Source organism: Fistularia commersonii, chromosome 18 (assembly GCF_037954325.1).
Source record: "Fistularia commersonii isolate RoL2024-O1a breed Wild chromosome 18, RoL_Fcom_v1.0, whole genome shotgun sequence".
Lineage (NCBI taxonomy): Eukaryota > Metazoa > Chordata > Actinopteri > Syngnathiformes > Fistulariidae > Fistularia > Fistularia commersonii.
The window spans coordinates 12,242,409-12,265,053 of record NC_141301.1 but is presented as its reverse complement, the minus strand read 5'-3'; the positions used below and the strand labels follow the sequence as shown (position 1 = coordinate 12,265,053).

General features: G+C 45.4%; 1 protein-coding gene across 1 annotated transcript in view; it reads left to right on the top strand.

Annotated features, from left to right (window-relative positions):
- The window catches only part of rsrc1 (arginine/serine-rich coiled-coil 1), a 115,952-nt gene that overhangs the window by 44,818 nt on the left and 48,489 nt on the right, over nt 1-22,645 (top strand). Inside the window, exon 6 of the mRNA XM_086164027.1 lies at nt 11,616-11,667. Within this exon, the coding sequence (XP_086020153.1) occupies nt 11,616-11,667 (52 nt within the window). The remainder of the gene's footprint in view (nt 1-11,615; nt 11,668-22,645) is intronic.

Genomic DNA, 22,645 nt, shown 5'->3' with positions numbered 1-22,645 from the left:
ACCGCGGCTCCCAGCACCCTACGCAAATGACCCCCTCCCCTCCCGTCCCGCCTCACCGCGCGCTCCGCAAATGACCCTGAATACGCCACAGAAATGCCTGACCTCCAGCCTCCAACACTTTCTAACTCTCCGGATCAAATCAGCTGATATCAGATGATTTCCTGGAAAGGAGACTTCTGTCGGGTTTTGCAGATGCTCTTTTAAAATGCCACCCACTCCCACATATACTTCCGCTCAGGTATGCGTAGTCAAGCTCAAAATGTGCACAGAAGCCAACCAGTCAGCTGAATAGGGCGAGAGACCAATCAAAAACGACTCGTGAGCTAAGCACCTGGTTAGAATCTATTCCGGATTAGAAAGAGGAAAGCCCCTATCGAATTATTAGAATATCAAATGAACCGATATTACGAATAAAAAAACAGCGCGTCCCGACAGAGGTTTTTGGAAGTTCATCCCATCTCAGTCATCCGCGCGGCGGCAGGCATCCGGTCGGCTTCCGTCGCAAGCGTGGCTTTGACCGCGGCTTGTGGAAGACGGCGTCTGCCGTTTGCAAGTCATTTGCGACATAAAAATACGACACACACCTTCAATTGTCCCCTTTCCGTCCCATCGGAACCAGGATTTGACCACGGGGCACTAAATTCCATATGTAAGGGGGCGTAAATGACCAAGAAAACAAAAAAGGTTTCTAGTATTGTAAAGAACCCGAAGAACAGAAGCCGCTATGAATTGAAATAATCTGTTTTTGTTGGACGTACTTTGGATTGCAATCGTTGCCTTCAGTTGTTAATAAGGCAGACAGAAGTGTCACCCTGTGATTGAATTAGATGGAATGATGGGTGAATTAGAATACTTGATTAAATAGAAATAATTGGTGCTGCCGGAGTGTCGTCTTTGAAAATGGGATCCCGGTGACACGGGTCTCCAGAGACGGGCCGGGGAAAATCAAATTGTCCGATGAAAGTCAATTAGAATTGAGGGGAAATCAGAGCGGTGACGGAAATCAAGTGAATTGGAGCATCCCATCCTTCCGGTTTGTTTTGCGTTATCCTTTCTTTACAAGGCTCCGTCTGAAACTTTGGCCGTTCGGGCGCCGCTGAGAGGAGGCTGGAGGAGGTCCCGGCAGGGCCCGGTGTTTGCGGCGGGTCTGGTCCGTAGATGTAATGACGGAGCGCTCCGTTAAAGGCGCTTTGAATTATTCAAGCGATGATGGCATGCATAAACAGTATTAATGAATATATGCATCGGAGATGAGTCTTTCTTTGAAAGCAACGCGGGGGAACGTGAACTACTTTACATGAAGGGTACATAAGTATTTAATGCCGCCGCAATTATGGTATTAGTAAACGTTGGAATGACACACTGTACAAGTGAATGCTATTTTTTTTTTTTTTTTTTTCTCCATTTCGTACACGTCACGCACAGAACGGCCTCACTTTATTAGAGACAAATATATTTATCTGGAACACCGGCGTGCAGCCTGCACAGTTGTGTCTTCCACAGGCATTGTTCTTTACACGTTGCTATATTTGAGTTAGCGAAGACCATTTGCATGCGTGTTTTTTCGTATTATTGTTATTATTTTTTTTCCCCCCACTAAGTGGATCTGTAGGGACAGATTATAACATGTTTCCATTTGATTCTTAGTTACTGCTGTGTCTTTATACTCATCAGGACAGCTCAGGTGTTAAGTATTAGACATTAGCACACACACAGAGACACCTGTCGGCGCTCATTTGTATGTTTTCCATTGCATATTTTGTATAAATGTCTCAGGGAATTTAAATATCTGAATACTGAGTGTTTGAATTTATGAGTGTGTTTATGCTTATGGGGAGATTGCACCCCAGTAGTCAGCTGCCTGGGGAGCGCAAGGCTCTGATTATGATTCGAGACAGAACTGTAAATAATGGAGCACGTCTCCCCCTGAGGTGGAGTTGCAGAGCTGTTCGAAATGTTGTTTCCCCCCAATCCTTCACATATACATCCCTGTAGATTTCTAAACAGGCATTTATGGCTCTCCGTTGATGTACTGCTCTTAAGATTAGTGCGTCAACCGCACTGTCGCTAAGCCGAAGCAATATTATTCTCCCAGCCAGCTGCCTTGAACCCGATCTCTTAAGGAATCACTTTTTTATTTTATTAAATGATAATTACTTTGAAGCACCACTATAAATCCTCGTCGGTTCTTACCAGAAACTGTCAACTCTCTGTTCGTATAATTCTGGCGCTTGATTTCACTTGATGAATGCTAACATTACCGCCTCCTTTTCAAGTTAAACGTGCGAGGGAGTGACTGGCGCCGTAATAAGGTGGGCAATTAAGATCTGTGAGACGCGGGGTTTCGTTTTATTGTTTGTGCTTGTTTTGTTTTCACATTTCAGCAGATTGACTGAATCAGTGGCGGCGAAGGGGAAAAAGGCTGAAGTTAATTGCTCCCAGTGCGTTAGTTACTCGTAGAAGTTTGAATCCGACCATTCCTTGCTCTGGGAGAGAGAGAGAGAGAAAGAGAGAGAGAGAGAGCGTTTGAGAAGAAGAGGTGACCCACAGCTGCTAATCAGTCCATCTTCCAGAGTAAGGTGGAAAAAAGCCAGCAGCTCTATCAATACAAGAACAAGCGGCCTCAGTGGGATTACTCGCTCGGTTTGCAGCTGTACCCACCATTCTACTATGCACACTGCCCGGGGATGGATAGAATGAGAGGGGAGGAAGAGTACGCGAAGGGAGGGAGACGGCGGATTGAAGGTTGAATGGGAAAAAGATGGCGGATGGCCCCCGTCCGCGGGTCAGCCCGGGGTCGAGAGCCAACCCATTGGCCGACGCTGTGTCTCGTCACGAGGGCAACCGCGTTTTGATGTCTAAATGTTTCAAATTAAAAAAAAAATCTTTTAATCTTTTTTTTCCTTTTTTTTTCTTTTTCTTTTTTTAATTGTACCGCAAGCAGCTCTGAAAGCAGAAACGAGGTCACTGAGAGTTCATCGTTAATAGCATCATTCGTGTTTGAGTGTTTGCACATAGCTGACATAACTGGTTTAAAATAAAGGTGTTTTACATACATACATACATATATATACTGCTCAAAAAAATAAAGGGAACACTTGAACAACACAATGTAACTCCAAGTCAGTCACACTTCTGTGAAATCATAGTGTCCACTCAGGAAGCAACGCAGATTCATTTTGACTTGTTTTAAGGACATTACATCAAAGTTGGATCAGCCTGGAGTTTGTTTTTACACTTTCATTTTGAGTGTGATTCCTAATCCAGACCTCCATGGGTTGATTTCCATTGATCATTTTTGTGTGATTTTGTTGTCAGCACATTCAACTGTGTAAATAGCAAAGTATTTCATAAGAATATTTCATTCATTTAGATCTAGGTTGTGTTTTTTAAGTGTTCCCTTTATTTTTTTGAGCAGTGTATATATATATATATATACATAGATATATATGTATTTTTTTTTTTATTATTGTATTTTTTGGCCCTTTTGACAAGGATGAACAATTGATTTTCTCCCGTTTTGTTTATAGCCTATCAGGTATCAAATGATGGCCAGTAATGGCGTTTAAAATCGTTGTATTTTCCAATATTAGCGAATAATGTCCCTTGCACACGGATAACGTTATTGCCCTGAAAACGGCTAAATAAAGGTTAAATAAAGTTAAATTGCGGTTGAATAAAGCCGTCCACAACAGCACAGCAAAAAACACTACGAAACCAAAAAAATACCAAACCATGGTCTATTCCGGTGGTTACCCGACGATTTTTATTTATTCAAAGTAACCATTTTTTTGTTTTTAAAAACATTGACTAATCAGATTAGCCATCCCCTGTCTTTTTTTTTTTTAAATCGGCTAACTCTTCATCAAGCCAATCTCTTCCGGAGATGGCAAAGGGGCCATCGGAGGTTCGAACCACAACTTCTGTCATCTCCCGACGACAGATTCCACTTTTTTTTGTAGTTATTGATTATTACTTCCTAATATTCAATCCTTGAGCTCATATCTCATATCCTTTTGTGCGTTTGCAAACAAATTTTTTCCTTTTTAAGTTTGAGTCTCGGAACGTCGGGTTTTCACCCCCCCCCCCCCCCGTCTTCTCTGCATCCTCAGCGGATCATTCTAGCAGGGTTCAAGGAAGCGTCTCACCGGGGCTCCGTCCACACCCGGCTTTGCTTCTGAGGTGGCTCATGTGTCCCTCGGCGAGTTGAAGAGTTTACCGAGACAAATAGGCCTAGTTGTCCTGCTGACGGATAGAAGTCAGCAGCTGCGCTCCGGACGACACACACTCCAGGAATGGAGCAAACCTGGCATCAGCTGGCTGAGAGTCGACCCGGAGTCACCGCACGAGGTTTCAATACTCAATGTACTCTTGTCGCGTCCCCTTTGTCAAAAATGATGGGATGCCATCAAGTACTTTGTCCATACCTCTGCATCTTGTATGTGTTATTCGCTTTCTTCCCTTCTAATATGATTATGTTGCACGTAGAGGTGAAAACTGTTTCGTGAGAGATTCTGGGTCGATAAAGTAAAAGGGGGGAAGGGGAGGTCGTGATAATCGTCAAACAGATTTCCATGCTTATTACGCTAATGATTTCATGATATTTGATGTCGCGGTGGTGTTGGTGTGTGTGTGTGTGTGTGTTGTGAGGGGGTTCGGGTGGGTGCGGATGCTCCGGTGGAGGCAGGGGTCCGCTTTCTGTCTCCCTCTCCCTTCTCTCTCATCTCAACGCCACCGCTAAATGATGGAGTAATTTGAGTGACCCCTGACTCGGGGCAGGCCCAGACATAATTGCATGTCATTCTGGCGTGGCGGGGGTGGGGGCCGGGGGTGGGGGGCGGGTCGTCGGGTGTTCTCTTCATCTCGTCGCCTGTCTCCCCATTGCTCATTCACACCCCCCCCCCCCCCAAAAAAAAACACCCCCCCCCCCCAAACAAAAGAAAGATTGCATTAATTTTCAAATGATGATATTACATTAAGCGCAAAGATCTCATATATCAAAATGTGAGAACTACTCCCTTACTGTATGTGCTTCATCTTAATGGTATCACTGGATGTCAAGGGCATGGAGGAAATTAAATCGGAAAGTGCAGATAGACCAAAGAAGATATTATCTCTGGATGATTGCAGTTTTGATAGGTATTCCAGTGAATTTCATTTTCTCTGGATGGGGAGAAGATGAGTTAGCCTGCAGATTTGCTCATTTTTCTTCTACATGATTTATGTGAGTTGAGTATAACACCCCCCCACACACACACACACACCCTCATCCCCCCCCATACCCATTCAACCCCACCACCTCCCCCCTTATCAGGAACGCATACATGCATCCACACACTCGTACACAAACACGCGCATACACCCGCGTTGTAAACGCAGTCCTCATCGCTGCCGTTCACGTGTGCATAAATTCACACGTTTGCGCGCTATGCAGTCATACTTTTTTATTTTCGTGCGCTTTTAGTCGGGGAAGCTACGGTATTTGGAGTTTTGTGCATTTTCCACGAACACGCGTGCGTGTGTGCGTGTGTGTGTGTGTGCATATGCAAGGATACGCGTGTTTGAGATAGCAGCAAAGCCATCAGAGGGAATGATTCCAGGGAGACGAGCTGGGGGGTGAAGGGGGGGGGGGGGTTGTCATTACTCAGACTTGTTTACATTCTAAATACGTAATGAAATCTTGTTGGTAATAATGACGGGAATAAAAGTTTGGGAAATTGTAAAAGTGGTGAAGTTTGAGAAATGAGCCCTGGCCTGTGAAATAGCATTTGGGGGCAGGAAACGACATTATTATGCAGTGCTCCTGCCTGCCTGAGACATGAAGATGAACTGCTGGCGGGCCATAAAATGCTGTTAGCCCTAGCCTGAAGTATGGCACATTGTAAAAGAGCCCTGATCCCATATTGCCATTATATATAAAAGTATAGCCATACACAACATAATTTTTCATATAAGATGAGCTCCGAAACAGTGGCCCAGGCCTCCCAAATATGTACACCAATAGGCAGATTTTTTTTTTTCTCCCCCCCGCCCCTCCCCTTATAAAATACATAAATAAACATATTGCAATGGAACCCATCTCTGCCCTGATCTGATAGACCTCAATATTAAAAACAGAAATATTGCATTTTCTTGGAGCTCCGTTTTCCCGTGTCCTCTTTTGGGCACGGGGTATTTCTGTTAGTTCGTGCGGGGCAGAGGTGGAGGAGCACTCCAGGAAAACGCAACAATTGGAAAGAAAACGCCCCGGCCAGAGCCCGTGGAATATTCCCGTGCAAATCGATGAAAATGCCCACGGACAATTTCATATTTATGAAAATTATCATATCGCGACACGCCGTTTTGATTGACACATCTACCCGAGTATGCTATGTTATAAATCAGGCTCAGCGGTGGCTTCACACACGGAATAGACTGTTTGCATTAATGAGATGAATACGGGAGGCATGCCTACAGCTCATTACTCAAAGTAATACATGATGAAACAATTTGTTTAAACAATAACGTGAGTTAAAATAGAGGTTAGAGTGACGAAAAACAGTGACGGGGAATATCTGGGCTTCTCATGATTCCCCTCCATTACCCTTTGATTAGGACGCCGCCGTTCCGTAATAATTAACTCGATGATGATTGATCGGTCCCCATGTAAACATTGGGATTCCTCCACATGCTTTTTTTTTAATGTCTTTAATATAAACAGATGGAGGGAACGTGGCGGCCGCGATGTTTCAATTCCTAACAAGTTTTCTGACATCAAAAGGAAACAAAAAAAAAAAAAAAAGAGAAGGAAAGTGCTCGAGCGCTCTTTGTGGTTTTTCTCTTCAACAGCCTCCAGGTCAAATTTCATTTATGCGCTGATAACAATGCCGGCTTGTAGCTTAGCTTAAGAGGAGCGCGCGATGCGCTTGTTCCTCTCGCGACGATATTCATAAACGCTAACGGTGGAACCGCTGCCACTTTTATTGTCCTGAATCGAATTGCATCCTAAATGGCGAGCGTCAGCCAATCCTCCGCTTCCATCTAACCCTCTCCTATGCATCCTCTTCTCTCACACCTGCTAACTTCCTGTCCTCTTTCCCCCCCATCCGTAAAGCTCCTCTCTGGTGTGCATCCAGGTCTCCTCCAACCTCTGCATGCATCTACCCAGATCTTCACCATCCCTCCTCTTTGCTCGTCCAAACCATCCAAACCCTCTCCATCACCTCCGTTCCCAAAGAGAAACCTCAATACGCTCAATCTCAAAAGTCCCCCGCAGGTTTCAGTTATTCTAATCTTTTTTTGTTTCGGCTCAAATTTCCTTTTCAACACGTATTTATCAACAATTTCTCTGGCAATTCTTGCAGGATCTCTAAATTGTGCAAAAAGGTTTTTTACCGTCTTACATCAAAAAAAAATGTGTAGGTTTTATGCCGGATCCGTTGACGGGTCGAAGCTTGTTCTCGCTTTCTTTCCTCTGGCTCTCTCGCCTCGGTCGTAGGGTATAACAAGCGTTGCGGTGTGATTGAAGTGAATCATTTAGCGAGAGAGTTTCCTGACCGGACCGGAGTCGGCCTACCTGACTCCTGCTCTGCGTCTCTGTGCCTGCGCTAACAGGTTTCCATTCATCTGCCGGCCGACCGTTCCCTTTCTTTGTCCGGTCGGCCCGAGGCCGAACAATAATAGCAGTCCCCGCTACGAGCTTGAGATTATAAATAGATTAAATTTCCTGTCTGCCGCGCCGCATTATAACAGTGTAGCATTGTTTTTACCAGCTCAAGTGATGGTTATTTATTTTTCAAATGGGACGTGTTTATTTTCAACTAATGGGACAGACGTCGGGGCTTTTAAGCCCGGTAAAGCTTGTCTGTCAACGCAGGGGTGAGGTAAGCCGACAAAGCCGAACTCTTACTGCCGAGCCCGCTGAACTTCCTCTCCGGCGGAGGGCAAGAGTTTGCCCTGAGTGTGTCATAAATTATTGAAATGGAAGGTGAATAGCATTGCTGTCCGAATAGCACCGCACATATTGCGAAAATCTGCTCAGGCCAGATGTTTTCCAAAAGAGGAGGTTGTTCCAGGGCATCGAGAGCAACAGAACGGGGTATTGTTACTTTCTTAAGTTTGTCACAGACGACTTGAATACTCTCAAAGCGGAAAAACTTGACGTGCATATTTTTGAGACATAAGAATAATCTTTATTTCGGTAGTTGAGTGAAACCAAGCCAATCTACGGGGCTTGTTAAAGAGTAGATCTTATTTATGCACGCTAAATAGGCCTTTCGGGGGTAATTCTATCAATTCTCGCGGAGCTGGCGGATGCCAAATGGCAAAACGGAGCAGCCACGCCGTAGGTCATGGGGGGGACGGCTCATGTGCGACCAGCGAAAGGATGAGAGAAGAAAAAACATCAGTATATCCACAGAGATACGCCGACACCATATCTAACAGCCGCTGCCGTCTCCTGCGCTTCATCTTTTAGTGTCTATGACAAGTTGGATGGGAACTCTGAGCTCCACAGCGCCCCCTAGAGGATCCCTTGCGCAACGTAGATAGTCACCAACAGGCCGGTGTTTCCGCAAACTGCGACCAGCTGCTTCTCCTTCCGAGTGAATGCCCTCACTCCCTATGGCGCACTAGTGACCGTTAGAATAACTCCACGCCGAAAAGGCGTCTCCGGTGTCCCTCAGCTCGGCTGAATCGAGTCGAAGCCAAGATCACCCGCGGGTTCTTGCCGGCACTTCACCTCCCTCCTTAAGATTTTACGCCGGCGCCGCACAACCTCACGCAATCAAACTTTCCTCCACTTTTAATTTCTTTTTTCGCAGCCTATGTTTGTGTAACTCTTGTTTATCTCTCGTCTGCAATATTCTCCGAGCTTTAAAGAGCATAAAAGGCTTTTTTTTTTTTTTTTTTCGTATCATTTGTCCCCATCTGCCTGTTTCCCCCTTTACTCTCAGTGTGATAACCCAAACTCCCTGTCAGGAAAGTGCTGTTATTTTCAAGCACACACAAACACATAGACACACACACAAACACACACACACACAAACACAGTCTTATTGAGGTGTCTCATGCTTGTTTGTGTGTGGAAGAAGGCACATTTCTAATTGAGGGGGACGCCACTTCAGATGCAGCGGGGGCCTTTCTCCCAGTGGGGTAACTACAGATCTGCCTCTAGGGAGTACAATTAATGCCTTTTTTATTGTTTACTAATGAATTACACGCAAAGGCGGCGGATATGCACGTGTGAATTAGAGCACGGGGTTTGTGTGCAGTTGCTAGACTTGCATGTGCGTTCAGTGCAATTATTTTTGCTTAGTTGTACGGTGACTTTTAAACACCTTTTAGATTACTCGCGATTACAACTTGATAGTAATTATCTACTTTTGGCCGTCGTTTATGATGGCAGGTGGGAACTCAGCACTCATGTCCTTGTTTTTCCTTTTTTTTACTCAACACCCGCGCACTCGGGAAAATCACCACTGTGCTTCAGCGTAAACACGCCGCAGGTTTTTCCGCGGGTTCCCCTGTTCCTTCCAGAAATCCAAATTAAATTACAGACGAAGAACTGGTCGTAGGATTAATAGCGATCAGGTTTTTACAGTTTATTGTTGCCGATGATTGGGCGATCTGGATGTTAACTTCCACTACCAGACACCAAACGCTGGTGTTTTCGGACCTTTGCATCCCAAATAGCCGGTCTAAAAAAAAAGATTCAATACAATTAGGGGCCGTAATAAAGTGCCACCAAGTTGATCAGATGTCTGTCATCCAGGTCATGGTGAATTCTTGTCGAATTTAAAGTCCATTTAAAGAAATTCCCGTGCAGTTGCCATGATAAGGATATTTCGATAAGAATAAGTTGATTAGATATAACTCCGATTATAGTTTTGTGCTAAACACTAATTCATTTTTCTTAGTTTACTCGTCTAATTTCTTCATTTGGCGTGATGCCCGACCAATAAAATATCGAATGCATCCTGCCCTCTAGTTTTCCTCATTTTGGGGTTTAGGGTCTGCTTATGTGTGGGGATTGCGTATAACTATGTGTGTGTGTGTGTGTGTGTGTGTGTGTGTGTGTGTGTGTGTGAGTGAGTGAAGGCTTCAAGTGCTCCTCTTCTCTGTATAATAGTGATTGGTAATTTCAGCTGTCAAGCAGTGCCAGTCATTGTGAGTGTGATCCACAGTGTCACCTGCTGCATGGGATACACTTGTGCAAGCACGCCGGTGCACGCCCACATGCATGCACACACACACACACACACACACACACACATACATGTTGCATTAGGTGTGCGTCAGTGCCTTGATTTGCGTTCCATCTTGGATACAGCACCCTGACATTGCCACATTAAAGGGGGTCATTATATTTCCCTGCTTGCCACCAGAAAAGTGACGTTTTTACAAAGTGACAAGTTTACAGTATGATAAATCAGATTTTTTTTTTCTTTTCGCTGAGGGTGGGGCGGGTAGCCGGGAGAAGAAATAGGAGGAGGAAGAGCCGGGTTGCCTGTGGAGGAGGAGGAGGAGGAGGAGGAGGAGGAGGCGGCGGTTGGAAGTGCTGCCTGTCAGCGACACCCCAGCCCTGCCGTCTAAATGATGCTCCCAGGCAGCGGATTCAGATCCCATCCCCATTAGCATTTAATTTCTCTCTAATCCTACACACAGTTTCTGCCGCCGCATGGTAACGAGGGCCGCTGTGCCACAGCAGAACCCCGAAGCCTCCGAGAGCAATCTGCGGCGCGCTCGCCTTTTACAGCTTCATGCGCTGTCGTAGCCATCATTCTTCCTTGACAATTAAGACCCGCAAATCTAATAGCAATGATATTGGAATTACAGCGAGGCCCTTTTGAGGGCATGTCAGGAAGAAAGACTGTGACTCCCAACAAAGCTGTCAGAGCTGAAGGCCCCTCCCCGTTCATGCTGGCTAAGTGTTTCTGATACGTACACATACACACACGCACGCACACATCCATGCGCGAGCACACTAGGAAAGGGGAATATAGTGAGTCTTTGCTGTGATCTTTTAAAATGTGCTCTCTGTGCCCTCTTATCCAACTCTCCGAAGACTTGTTACAGCAGCTTTTGTTTTCTCTCCTTCTCACTTCTCTCTTTCTCTTTGTCTCTAAATTTCTCTTCATCTCACCCTCATTGATTCTCCCCGGTGTGTCAGAGATTCTCTGTTTTCTTTTTGTTTTGTTTCCCCCCCCCCCCCCCCCCCCCCACAAGCGAGCGTTCCAACAGGCTAGAGTCGTCGCGCGACACGTCTGTCCGCGAGGACGGTCGAGAGGCGCATCCGTTCCGACGTTTGCGGCACAAGGCGATCTCCGGTTTAACAGCCTTCAGCCGTCGAACGCGGCGTTTTTTGCGACAAGATAACACCGATAATGTCGCGCTGTCGCGAACTGTGGGGTTTTTTTGATTCGCCAACAGAGGGTCTCGATGGCACGTCGCACCTTGCCAGATTCAGGATGCGCACTGGTCCCCAGCCATCTCTGTTTTAAAGTATTTACAAAACAGAATTATACATTAATGTGCTGCATGAATACAACTTATGAGGCGGATTCAACAGTTTCACTGACGGTTGTTTTGCTGTGTTCTCCCTCCCCGTCGTCCTCTCTCTCCTCACGCTTCTGCAGACTCCAGCGGAACAGGCTAAAGTCCGGATGCACCTGGTCCTGCAGGCTGCAGGTAAGTGGGTCATTGTCGCTCGCGCCGTTCTCAGCGTGCACAATGTGTACGTCACCAGTCACAGTCCGGTTCACAGCCGGTTCCGTAAGTCATCCTTTCACTGACTTCTCTGCGACGCGGGGAGGAGCTGCGTTTGAAAAGTCACATATTCTCTAAAAATGAAGGTCGTCGTACGCGTCCGTACGTCTCGGCGACTACATTTGGTTCATTTCTTGAATTCATTAGGCTACCGTTGTGGATCTTGACCCCGGACGAAGGGCGTACAGTGTGTTGTGTGCGCCGTTTTTGCGCCACGCACAGCCGGTACGCCTTAATGTCTGTACCTCGCACACACCTCCTGCACCCGCACCGCCAAATTCAGACAAATGCATACTCACACTCTGCTCTGAGCCCGTATTTACTGCAGCTTAATTTCAAACACTCCTTCCCGAACATAAGTCATAGATGTCACCGCGCACGCCGTGTATATATTCCGGTGTGTATTTGAGAGGTAGAGTTGCGAGCCAGATGTGACAGGCCGAGATTGACTGTGGAGAACGATGTCTTCGTGTTTACAGTCATGCACCCACACACGTACAAGGCCTAGCCCTTCACAACGGGGCTCTAATTTCACCACAGGAAATATATGAAAGAACCAGGCGTCTATACATCATCTATAAAACACCCAGCAGGCGCACACACACACACACACACACACACACTCACACACATAAACAGCCCACACATGACCGGCCCCGCTGCACGTTACAGAACAGCACTTTGGCATCCTGTGCAAACTTTTAAGCACCCGATCTGCATGTGATGCATACTTGCTCATCGCCGCTGTAAACCTCCGCCGACTCCAAACACACAGCTCATATCGGACGTTTTTTTTTGTTTTTTTTCAGTCGGGAGTCATTTATCGTTATTTTGGCGGGGGGGGGAGGAGGGGCGGTTTGCCAGTCCGAGATATATTGTATCAGACCTCCCCTTGCCACATCCAGGCCGGCTTGCATTAATGGTCGTGAAGCGTCATAAAATTGAGCATGTGGCTTTGAGTGGGGCGAGCCAGACCGGCGCAGACACCGGCCCAGGGCCAAATGCGGGACTAGACGGGAGGGTTTAATGCACTCGGCGTGTCTCTGGTTTTCCTCTCTCGCTTAGAGGCCTTCAAAAGAGCAGCCTTTATGGCTCACTTAAGGAGTGTCTTCAAGAGATCAGGCCTTCAGAAGACCGCGGTTTTATCACCCGTCATAACCCTCGGTCAAATCAAGAAACCGTAAAAAAAAAATGAATATCTCAAATGAGCTATCATTCAATTTCACTTTGCCTTTGCAGCAAGAGTTTTTTTTTTTTTTTTACACTACTGCACAGTGTTTTCTCTTAATGGAGATGTAAGGAACGACCTTTTCTCCTCAAGTTGGCTTCCGGTTTTTTGCCCATTTTGTTTCGTTCCGTGTTCAACATCACCTCCCCGCAGACCCCCGCCGTCTCTCCCCGACCGCGTCACCCTGCACCTTGCTGTCTTTGTTCCAGCGCTGCTAATGGACAGAGGGAGATACGGATGGAGCGAGGGGAGGGATGGAGGGCGAGAAGGAAGCAGCAGATGTTGGGAGGTTGTGTGAATGTTAATGTCTTGACGTAGCTGTGGAGCTTAAGCCGCCTCCTCCTTCCCACCATTCCTCTCTGAGCGCCCGCCAGGCTTTCTCTCTCGGGGTCTCCTGACATCCTTAAAGCCCGCGGCTCTCCTCTCCTCTCCCCTGCTCTGTTCCATCTCTTTCGCTTCTGTCCCCTCCCTCCTTTCCTCCCTCCTTTTGTCCATCTATGGACTCTCTAGTCAGTAGAGAGCAGATCATCCCATGGCTAAAGCAGCTAAGGCCTTTGTGTCGGGGGGCTCTGTGGACCTGTAATGAGCCCCCTCGGCTGGCCCGCTGGCCTGCTTAGCGCTCACTGGGGGCTTTGAGAGAGGCAGTATGTGTGTGTGGATTATGAGGAGGAGGTGAGAGGAGGAGGGCAACACTGGCCCCCAATGAAAGAGCTGGATGGATATGTTTATGGGTCACTTCCTGCTTGGCCTACATATCAAACACACATGTGTACAAGCGCGCGCACACACACACACACACGCACACACCGTATTTTCAATAACTCATCTGTTATTTTCATCATCATCTCCAGTTCATTTCAGCAGCCCGCTCGTTCAATTATTCCATTCTCGTGCACATTTTTTTTAAAAAAGACCAGTGGTAATCGACTAATTATCATTCTTTGTTCAAAAAAAAAAAAAAAAAAAACTTTCAACGATTGTTGTTTCTATAGTTGCGAAACAAAAAGCATCGGTGTCCCTTCCAAGCGGTTCTATTATTTTGTATTAATAGCCTAGTCTACTTTATGAATAAACATTTTCCTCCTTTTGAAATTAATTAAGTCACCCCGGAAATTCATACTTTATCATCAGCGCGCACACGCATACATACTCAGACATACACATAGAAAACAACTAAAAGGGCATCCTTATATATGTATTATACTATTTCCTTTCAGGCTCATGCTTAATTCTCGCCTCCTAAGAGATCAATGTCCCTTTCCACTCCAATGTTGTGGAGCGCTGTGCGAGGCAGCGGGCCTCTCCTTATCCACACGTCAATAGGGAGTGTTTGCAGAACACCCACCATGGACCCGAGTGCCAGGGGTCATCAAAACCTCCACCTTCTCCCCATTTGAACCTTTCACGGCAGCAAAACAAACAATCCTTAAGCTCTCATCAGTGGCTTAAACTTGGCAGGAACCCACTGGTCTGAATTAACCTTCCCTATGACGCGCTACACCATTGACACCTGTCTGAAGGGGGATCAATCCTAAATTGATCCACAGATTAAAATAAAATAAGATTAAAAAAAAAAATCAGTAACGCCACTAGTCACAATGAAAATTTCAAAATGTGTGCCATTTCACCAGTACATATTTGTTTCAGTTTCGTGGCAAACTGGCAGCACATTTTTTTCTCGGTCGCCTTTTGCTATTGCGTGTATTTCCGGCATTAGAAATAGCGTCGTCAGAAGCCTTGTGCTGGCTTTGCGTGCATTTTCGGTATCACGCCAACTTTGGTTATCATTGACGTCAGATCATATTTAGGGGTTTTTCGCTGCGGTCCTAATAACATTTTTTGGAAATGGAAGATGTGGTTATTAAAACAAAAAAAAAAAAAAAAAAGGATGTCGCAGGCCAAGTGTGGTTTGCATCTTCGACCATCAAAACAATCAGGACTCCGAATTTCATACAACTTTCTATCAACTTTCGTTCCTGCCTTTTCAGCAGGTCTGACTGAGGTTGGTAATCTGTTTTGTTATTGTTTTCTTTTTCTTTTTTTTTTGCGCAGTGCCGCTCTCGTCCAATTTGTATCCGCGAGGCGGAGCGGCGCCCATAATGTCGCAAATTTGGGATTGTGACCAGCCGAGCCTAGCAACATCACGCAATAGGGCTAATTCCTCCACAGTAAATATGGGGGTATTAGGCCTCTGAGTCGCGGCAGGGGGCCAGAAGACAGACCCTTTCTACTGAGCTCGCCACTTCTTCCTTGCGCCTCCAGTCCACGCCGTTCCTCCCACTGCCCGGGCCCCACCCCCTTAGGCCCTGACAGATGTGTGCTGAACAGACCACATACATGGAGGGTGTCACCTTACCCCCTCTGGAACTAAAGGGCTAATGCGCCACATTTAGGAGGCTGCCACCCTTTGTTCTGCCAGGATAAGGGCTAACAGGGTCGGCGAGACCGAGACAAGACCCTGCTCTTTTAATGTCTCAAAACCCCCTCCCGTTTTTATTTATGTATTTATTTGGCCTTGTTGCATATTGTTTCATTACAAATGCACTCCTCTGGTTTTCCATCGCTGCCTGTTCTGCATTAGTAAACAATTCGAATGCAGCATAGAATTGATTTTGTTAATTGCAATCGTCACAAAATACAATAGAATAATACGCGGTTGGTCCTCGAGTTGTTTTTTTTCTTTTTTCTTTTTTTTTGATCAGTTTTTTGACCGCTGTGTCCAGTCAGAGCTGACCTTTATCTCAGGGGTGGGGGGTCTGTTCTGGGGGGGGGCAAAAAAAAAATAAAAGACAGAGTAATAACTCTCAATGACCTGGCCTCTTCACTAAATGCGCTTTTGTGACAGAAACAGCATGCGTGTTCCACTGTGAGGACCCCGCCGTAATGAGGACGCGCACAACGCATGGCAAACAAGGCGGTGGCGCTACGTCGAACACAGTTACTCTCCGGCTTTCCACTTCAAGAAATACTTCAACATCCTACTTCGTCTTTGTCGTTCTTTTTTTTTTTTTTTTTTTTTTAATGCCGAAGCAATTAAAATTTTGATTTTTCTGAATCGAAAGCGGCGCACCTGCCACCGATCAGAAGGATCCGAGGGGAAAAAAAAAAAAAAAACGACAGGAAATCGTGACTAATATCCTTTAACGATTTAGAAAAATAAAAAATTGCTAATATTCACCCTGCAGCCGTTTGTAAAACTTACTAGCGTTTTTTTTAAAATGCATTTGTGTTTCCTTTAGCGCAGGCGGTCTTGCTGTGTGTGTCTATTTTCGGGCTCTCCGACTTTTGTCGTCAAATATAGAATTTTCAGTCTGGATTTTGAGCAAGGATGTTCTCCCTTCTGTCCGAGGACACGGTTGCACAACAGAAATCCCCCTCGCCTGACTGCACAAATGTGTCTCTGTTGTCCTTTGGGAGGATAATGGCACGGGGGTGTCCTGTAATTTGGTCCGTGTAACCATTGATCAGCTGGATTTATGTGCCATTACCTCACTGTTCCAGTCAACAGTCGTAATTATGTCTGAGAGCGAGGGAGGAAGAGAGAGAGAGAGAGAGAGAGAGAGAGAACACTAGGCTTCCAGTTACACCATTCCCAAATACCTGAATAAGCTTTTATCAAACAGCCACCGTTGTTCGAAACCGATTGACACTGGTGGCAGACTGACCGACCCCCGGATGAGAGGGATGGATGGATGGATGGATGGGTGGATGGATGGAGGGGTGGAGGTGGAGGCGGGGTCGTAGCGAGAGCCGGTGCCTCGAGCTGTTGCTCTGACCTCCGAAGAAGTTGCTTTCAAGGTGCAAGTGGGTTCGGAGGGGGGGGGGGGGGGGGGGGGGGGGGGCTACCGCGTTTGAAATGGATCTCTGCGGCGTTCCTCACCTACGAGACGCATTTATTTACTGGCATGGAAACGCCGACCCTCCGGTTCAAAAGTGTCAGTCTGTGGCAGGAGGGCCGGGTGACCCGAGGACCGGACGAATCTAAGGTTTATGTTCAATTGATTTTTGGTTTGTTTTATGGGTATAATAAACAGAGGTCTTGCTTCATCCCTTTTTTTTTTTTTTTTCTTTCCGCGCCGCAGAAAGCTCGCGCTCCCCCCCCCCCCCACCCCCCAGTACAGCTGATTCAGGATGTCACCGGGACAGCGGTTTTAATTTGGCTTAAAATAAGGCAAAGAGCTTCAACCGTTTGGGTTTATTAGGCCCCAGACAGGAAGCGCAAATGCAATTCTCCGCAATTTCACGGCGCAAGTGACAAAGATAACAACTGTTTGCTTTAATTTCAAGGATTGAAGAAGCAAATAAAGTCCTCAACCTCAGCGACGACTGACTCCGCGCAAATCCTGTGGCCACTTCTCCGCATCCCAGCACGCCGTTACGAATTTGAAGGTCTTGAGTGTGAAAAACACTCGTCAAATTATCGCACAACTTTCCCTCGGCTCACTTTAGGGAACAATATATTGTTCGCGGTACTAAAGAGAGGATGTCAGCCACCAAAAGGAATTCCTCTGATTTTTTTTTTTTTTTTTTTTTTTTTTTGTGTGTGTGTTTGTGTGAGGGAGAGTAAGGGGAAGGGGGTTTGGTGGTGGGGGGGCAAGAGATGGTGAAGGCTTTGTTTTTCTTCTGTGGGCAGATTTCAAACAGCATCTGGTGAGCTCTTGAAAAAGACCATTATGAGTATGTTCAAATCCAAACCGAATCATTTCTTGCGCTCTCCTCCCTCCTTTTTTCCTTTTCCTTGTTGTCGGTGTTTGGAGACACATGGCGATATTTTCTCCTCCCTCCTTCCCTGTCTCCACGTCTCCGTTTCCCGTCCGTCCTCTCAACATGTAGGCATTTCCATAACAGAACAAGAATATTTTTAATTTGCCGCTTTCCACAATTTTGCAACATATGGTATAAACGATTTTGATGCAAATGCATGTGCTAATTATTTGCAGACGAGCCTTAAACTGGCAAAGCCATTGAAGTGGAATGAAAGCAAATTTGCAATCACCTTAAATTTTGCTAACCATTTACTGTTAAGTAAACTTTGCTAAGTAATTTAATTACCATGGACCGCTGGCAGGCAGTCGGGGCTTTTTTTTTTTTTTCGTGAGGGGGCGGAGAGGGAAGCTGAACGAAAGAAAAAAAAAATGCAAAATGAAAGAGATGAGAAAAAAAAAAAACTGAAGCAAAGGCAGTTTAAAACGCTAACAACAGTGCGATTGAATTCTCTACACGTGGAAGGTATTACTGGAAAGGGTTTTGTTGTCTTTGCACCTCAGTGAGGGGAAAACTCAAGATGTGAATGTTTTAGCAAGCCGCCTTGTGACATCATCTTTTTTTTCGGGTTGGGTTTGACCATCTCGTGATCATGTTTGTCTGCTTGTTTGGGAATGTTTCATCGCTGTGTTCGGTGGGCGTTGCCGTCCAACCGACCTCACAGAGGATATGAACCCGTGTTTTGCTTCCCTTGTTACAAAGTTTGGTCCTCAAAACTCTGGTCTTTAAATTGAGACGGGGTTTCAAACACATTTTCACCGAGGGCCACATCAGCATAATGCTTGCCCTCAAAAGGTAACAGTAACAGTTTCAATGGAACTACTCCTTAATGTGAAATACCTGAATTTAATTGTAATTCAAATCCAAAATGTTACATGTGCATTTGCATAAATGCAAAAAAAAAAAAAAAAAAAAAAATTACTAGCTGGGTTTCACTGCTGTAGTGTTTTTGTGAACACATTCTGCTGCCATCATAGTTTGGCTTTTAATTCTTTGATAATTTGTTGTTTTTGCCTGGAAAGCTACCTTTAGCATACTTAGCTCCGTGTTTGGTGTCAAAATGCAGATGTAGATTGTACTCGAACAATCCTTCAATCCTTGAAGCACAAACGCGTTTGCCTCCCATCTTTCTTGAAACAGCCTTCCATCTACATCAACTTTTTTCATTTAGGAATCATTTGTGCTTCTCAATTCCGCTTGTTGAAATTGGCATCGATATGGACACGCTGCAATCAAATTTAGTCACTTTGCGGGTAATGTGATATGGCATGAATTATGGAAAATGTAGTTTATGGTCAATGCGCACATTTGACTTATTCATTTTAAGACAATCAAACCTTTTTGTGGGCCACAAAAAAATGACGTGGTGGGCCACATTTGGCCCACGGGCCTTGAGTTGGACACATGTGCATTAAGATGAAGCCTGCACTATAATGCTAGTTGCTTTTATCCCCATGAACAGCCTACAAATTTAAAGTCCGTCACAAAATGTGTGTTTTTGCAACCTTCTTTTCTTTTCTGAATTTATTGTTTTTCATGAGCGCAAACGTGCTTCTCCATTTTCCCCGGCCTGCTTATAGCCTTTCAGGACTCGTTTGGGCCTCTAGCTCGGGGGTTAGCCGCGAAGGGCTCCGGCTTCTCCACGCCGACCCTGAGTTCAAACATTCAGGTGCAGAAAGCATACGGACGGATGCTAAAGATTCCCGTTATAGATAGAAACGAGCTGTTCCGCTGCGGCAGCCTTGGCCTTCGTGCAGTCATTACACTCTTGGATTCTGCTGATGGCTCTCCCGCTGATTGAATTGATTTACGGCGTATTAGTTTGTAAAGGGCAGCAACTCCCGTTTGCGATTTCACTTAGTCGACAAACGATGGCGTTTTGGCAGACGCGTTCATAGTTTGGTGTATTTCTGAGCGATCTCCGGCCCAAGTCGTTTCTCTCGTATATTAGCTCTGCAATCAACAACCTGTATTCTGCACAGAATGCGGGCATTGAATGAATGCGAGTGAATGAATGACATGGCAGAGCTAAACTTAAAATGTCTCTACTTCTTATTTGTCAATGTGTGAAAATTGTCTGTCCACCAAGTGTATTGTTGGGGTGCGAATAAAAATATGGAGTCACTTGGAAAGGCAGTCCTGTTCCTCAGTAGTTTGGGATGATATCTTTGATAATTATAAACTGGCCTCCACATTATTTCTATTCATATTATTGCAGCTAGCGGCACGCTAGCCATAACAATGAAAATCATATCAAGCCGGGTGAGAGTGCGGACCCCCGCCGAGAGCAAAGGCTCACTCTGCCAACGTTTGCAACTCCACAGCTCTCGTCCTCCGTCCCCTCCGCCGCGCATTCCAAGAATCAGTTCGGTAGTTTGTGCCGAATCCAGCTGAGAGTCCGGACAGCTGCGCGTAAATGGCATCACGGGCGTATCCTCCGCGCCGGGAGTAATCGTATCCATACCGATCGCGTCGTCAAATCACGTCCCTTTTCTCGAACCTGCGGGTCGGCTCGGTTCCCCCGGAAACCATCCATCCGCGCGGATGAATGTTATCCTATTGGTAATTTCACAAAGTCCATTTGAGGCAGGCGTTGCATTTTTTTTTTTTTTTTTTGTGTGTGTGTGTGTGTGTGTGTGTTTTTTTTTTTTAACCGCCTGACGGTCGGCGGAACGGAGAACAAGGCGAACACCCAGCCCGTCTCTGCCGCCTGCCTGCTGGTTCGTGTCAACAAGCTGTAGAACACACTGGTCAGCCTCTCCAGTCCCTATATGATCAAGAAAAACATCTGATTTTACATCACTTTTTTCATCTAAATTGTGTTCTGTGCTGTGTGTGTGTGTGTGTGTGTGTGTGTGTGTTGACATTTTGTGCTTATTTGTGAATGTAGGTATATCAAGTTAGCGCTTGTCCATGTGCTGTTGTCACATATTTTCTAGTTTTATAACAAGCTCACCCACTGATATCAATTAGTAATGTAACTCACAGAGAAAGCTGTCTCTTACTATCATATAGAACAAACTTATCAAAGGAGTCAATACTTTTTTTCTCAAACTTTTCTTCTTCTTCTTTTTTTTTTTTCTTCACTTTGTGGACTGGCCTTTTCTAGGAGCACATCAAAACCGGCACCATCTCTCTCTCTCACTAGCATGGCTCCGCAGAAATTGAAGTAATAAAAAAGCCTTTGTTTTAGTTTGTATTGGACCATTCATCATGACTTTATTTAATACGAGGCTGTAATTGTGCCATCCCAGACCCTCAGTAATGGCTGTATTCGCCTGTGTTTGCTTTGTTGATGGAAATGAATGAAATTAGGATAAACAACCGCTGAGTCGCGTGTAATCAAGCTCTGATTAATGTACCGGCGTTTCAGCGCCGTTTCTCATTCCACAACACCTGATATCTTTCCCATAAACAAATTGTGTTTGTCTAAATGAAGAAATTAAATGACGCATTTGATGAGTTTATGATTGACCTGGTCCGGCTTGCGGCTCATTACTCTCTGTCTGTTGGGGCCAAGAGGTTTGTGACTAATGCTCTGTCACTTCCCACATGAGAATTTATCGCCGCCGCTGATTAATGGCAGCCAAACAGCATTTTAATAATTTTATGATTGTGGATTCTGGCAGTCACGCAAAGACATCCGGAGACAGAAAGTGAGGTGGAAGGTGTTGGGGGTTGGGGTTGTGGGGGGTCCAAAGACAGACAGAGAGTGTTCATCTGGGATTAAATGTTTCGCGCCACTGCAAGCTTAGCAGACGGAGACGTGATTATGCGCTGTACGAACATCCCCATGCATCTTCCCTTCGCTCTTGAAAAAGTGTTTCACACAAATGTTTAATGAATCCCCTCCCTCCCTCCCCTCATTACCGCATTTTTTATTTTATTTTTTTTCCACTGGAAACCAACAAATTGGCAGCGAATCTGTGCAAAACACCCCGACACAGAACAGGGGAGGAGGGATGGGGGTGGGGGGGGTTGGAAAAGCAGAGGTAGATTGCGGGAAAGGCACCGGGGTTAAAATGTTGATGTGGCGAATGCAAGTTATTCGGTGGCGCTGAGTTGATGCACCGATAAAGTAACCTGGCTTTATCGCGGCCGCTGGAAAAAGGCCAAGATTGTAATCTACATTAATGTTCATGCAACTGTTTTATCTTGTTAAGTTCTCTCTCTCGCTCTCTCTCTCTCTATTTTTTTTTTTTTTTACAAATGTGCCTCCCAAGTCAATCATCCCGTTTTCCCCCGGTCAGCCCTCCATTACATCGATGGCGGTGTGTTTAGAAACCTTTACAAGGATGCGCTGAAACATGAAATTTGGTATAAAATCACTCATCAAACAGGAATACGATTCCTAATCCGCACCATGTTTTTCCCGTAAATCGCAGTAAACCGATGCCAGATTCTCGTTCTATGTGAATGATATATTATGTAATTTTGATCTTCTTTGTATTAATTTTGGCAGAAAAATGACATTATAGTTCCAAATATTCAAACACCTAGATGAAGATGTCTGTTCCCCGGGGTTTTTAACGTGTTTGTTTTCATTCCATACACGCACATTTAATTTGCTCGGTCTATATGAAATGCTATGAGTCGCCCTGTTTATTTACGTTCATTTCAGAGAGTTTCCCATGTTTACAGTGAATGCTATTTGATACCAACATGTTGGCGCGTGCGCCTCGATAAAAGAAGTATTAAAGGGCAATTCGGAATCAGCCATATTGTCGAAAGTCCGTAGATGATTTTCAGATAAAGACCCGATATTTTGTTGGACAGTACTTTCATCAGGAAAACAAGTGTCTCCTTAACAGAATTGATGTTTACCAATCGCTCAAGTTTGTCAAACAAACTGCAGGTTTAATACTAACAGACAAAACGAGCCATCGGACGCAAGGGCTAAATTATCGA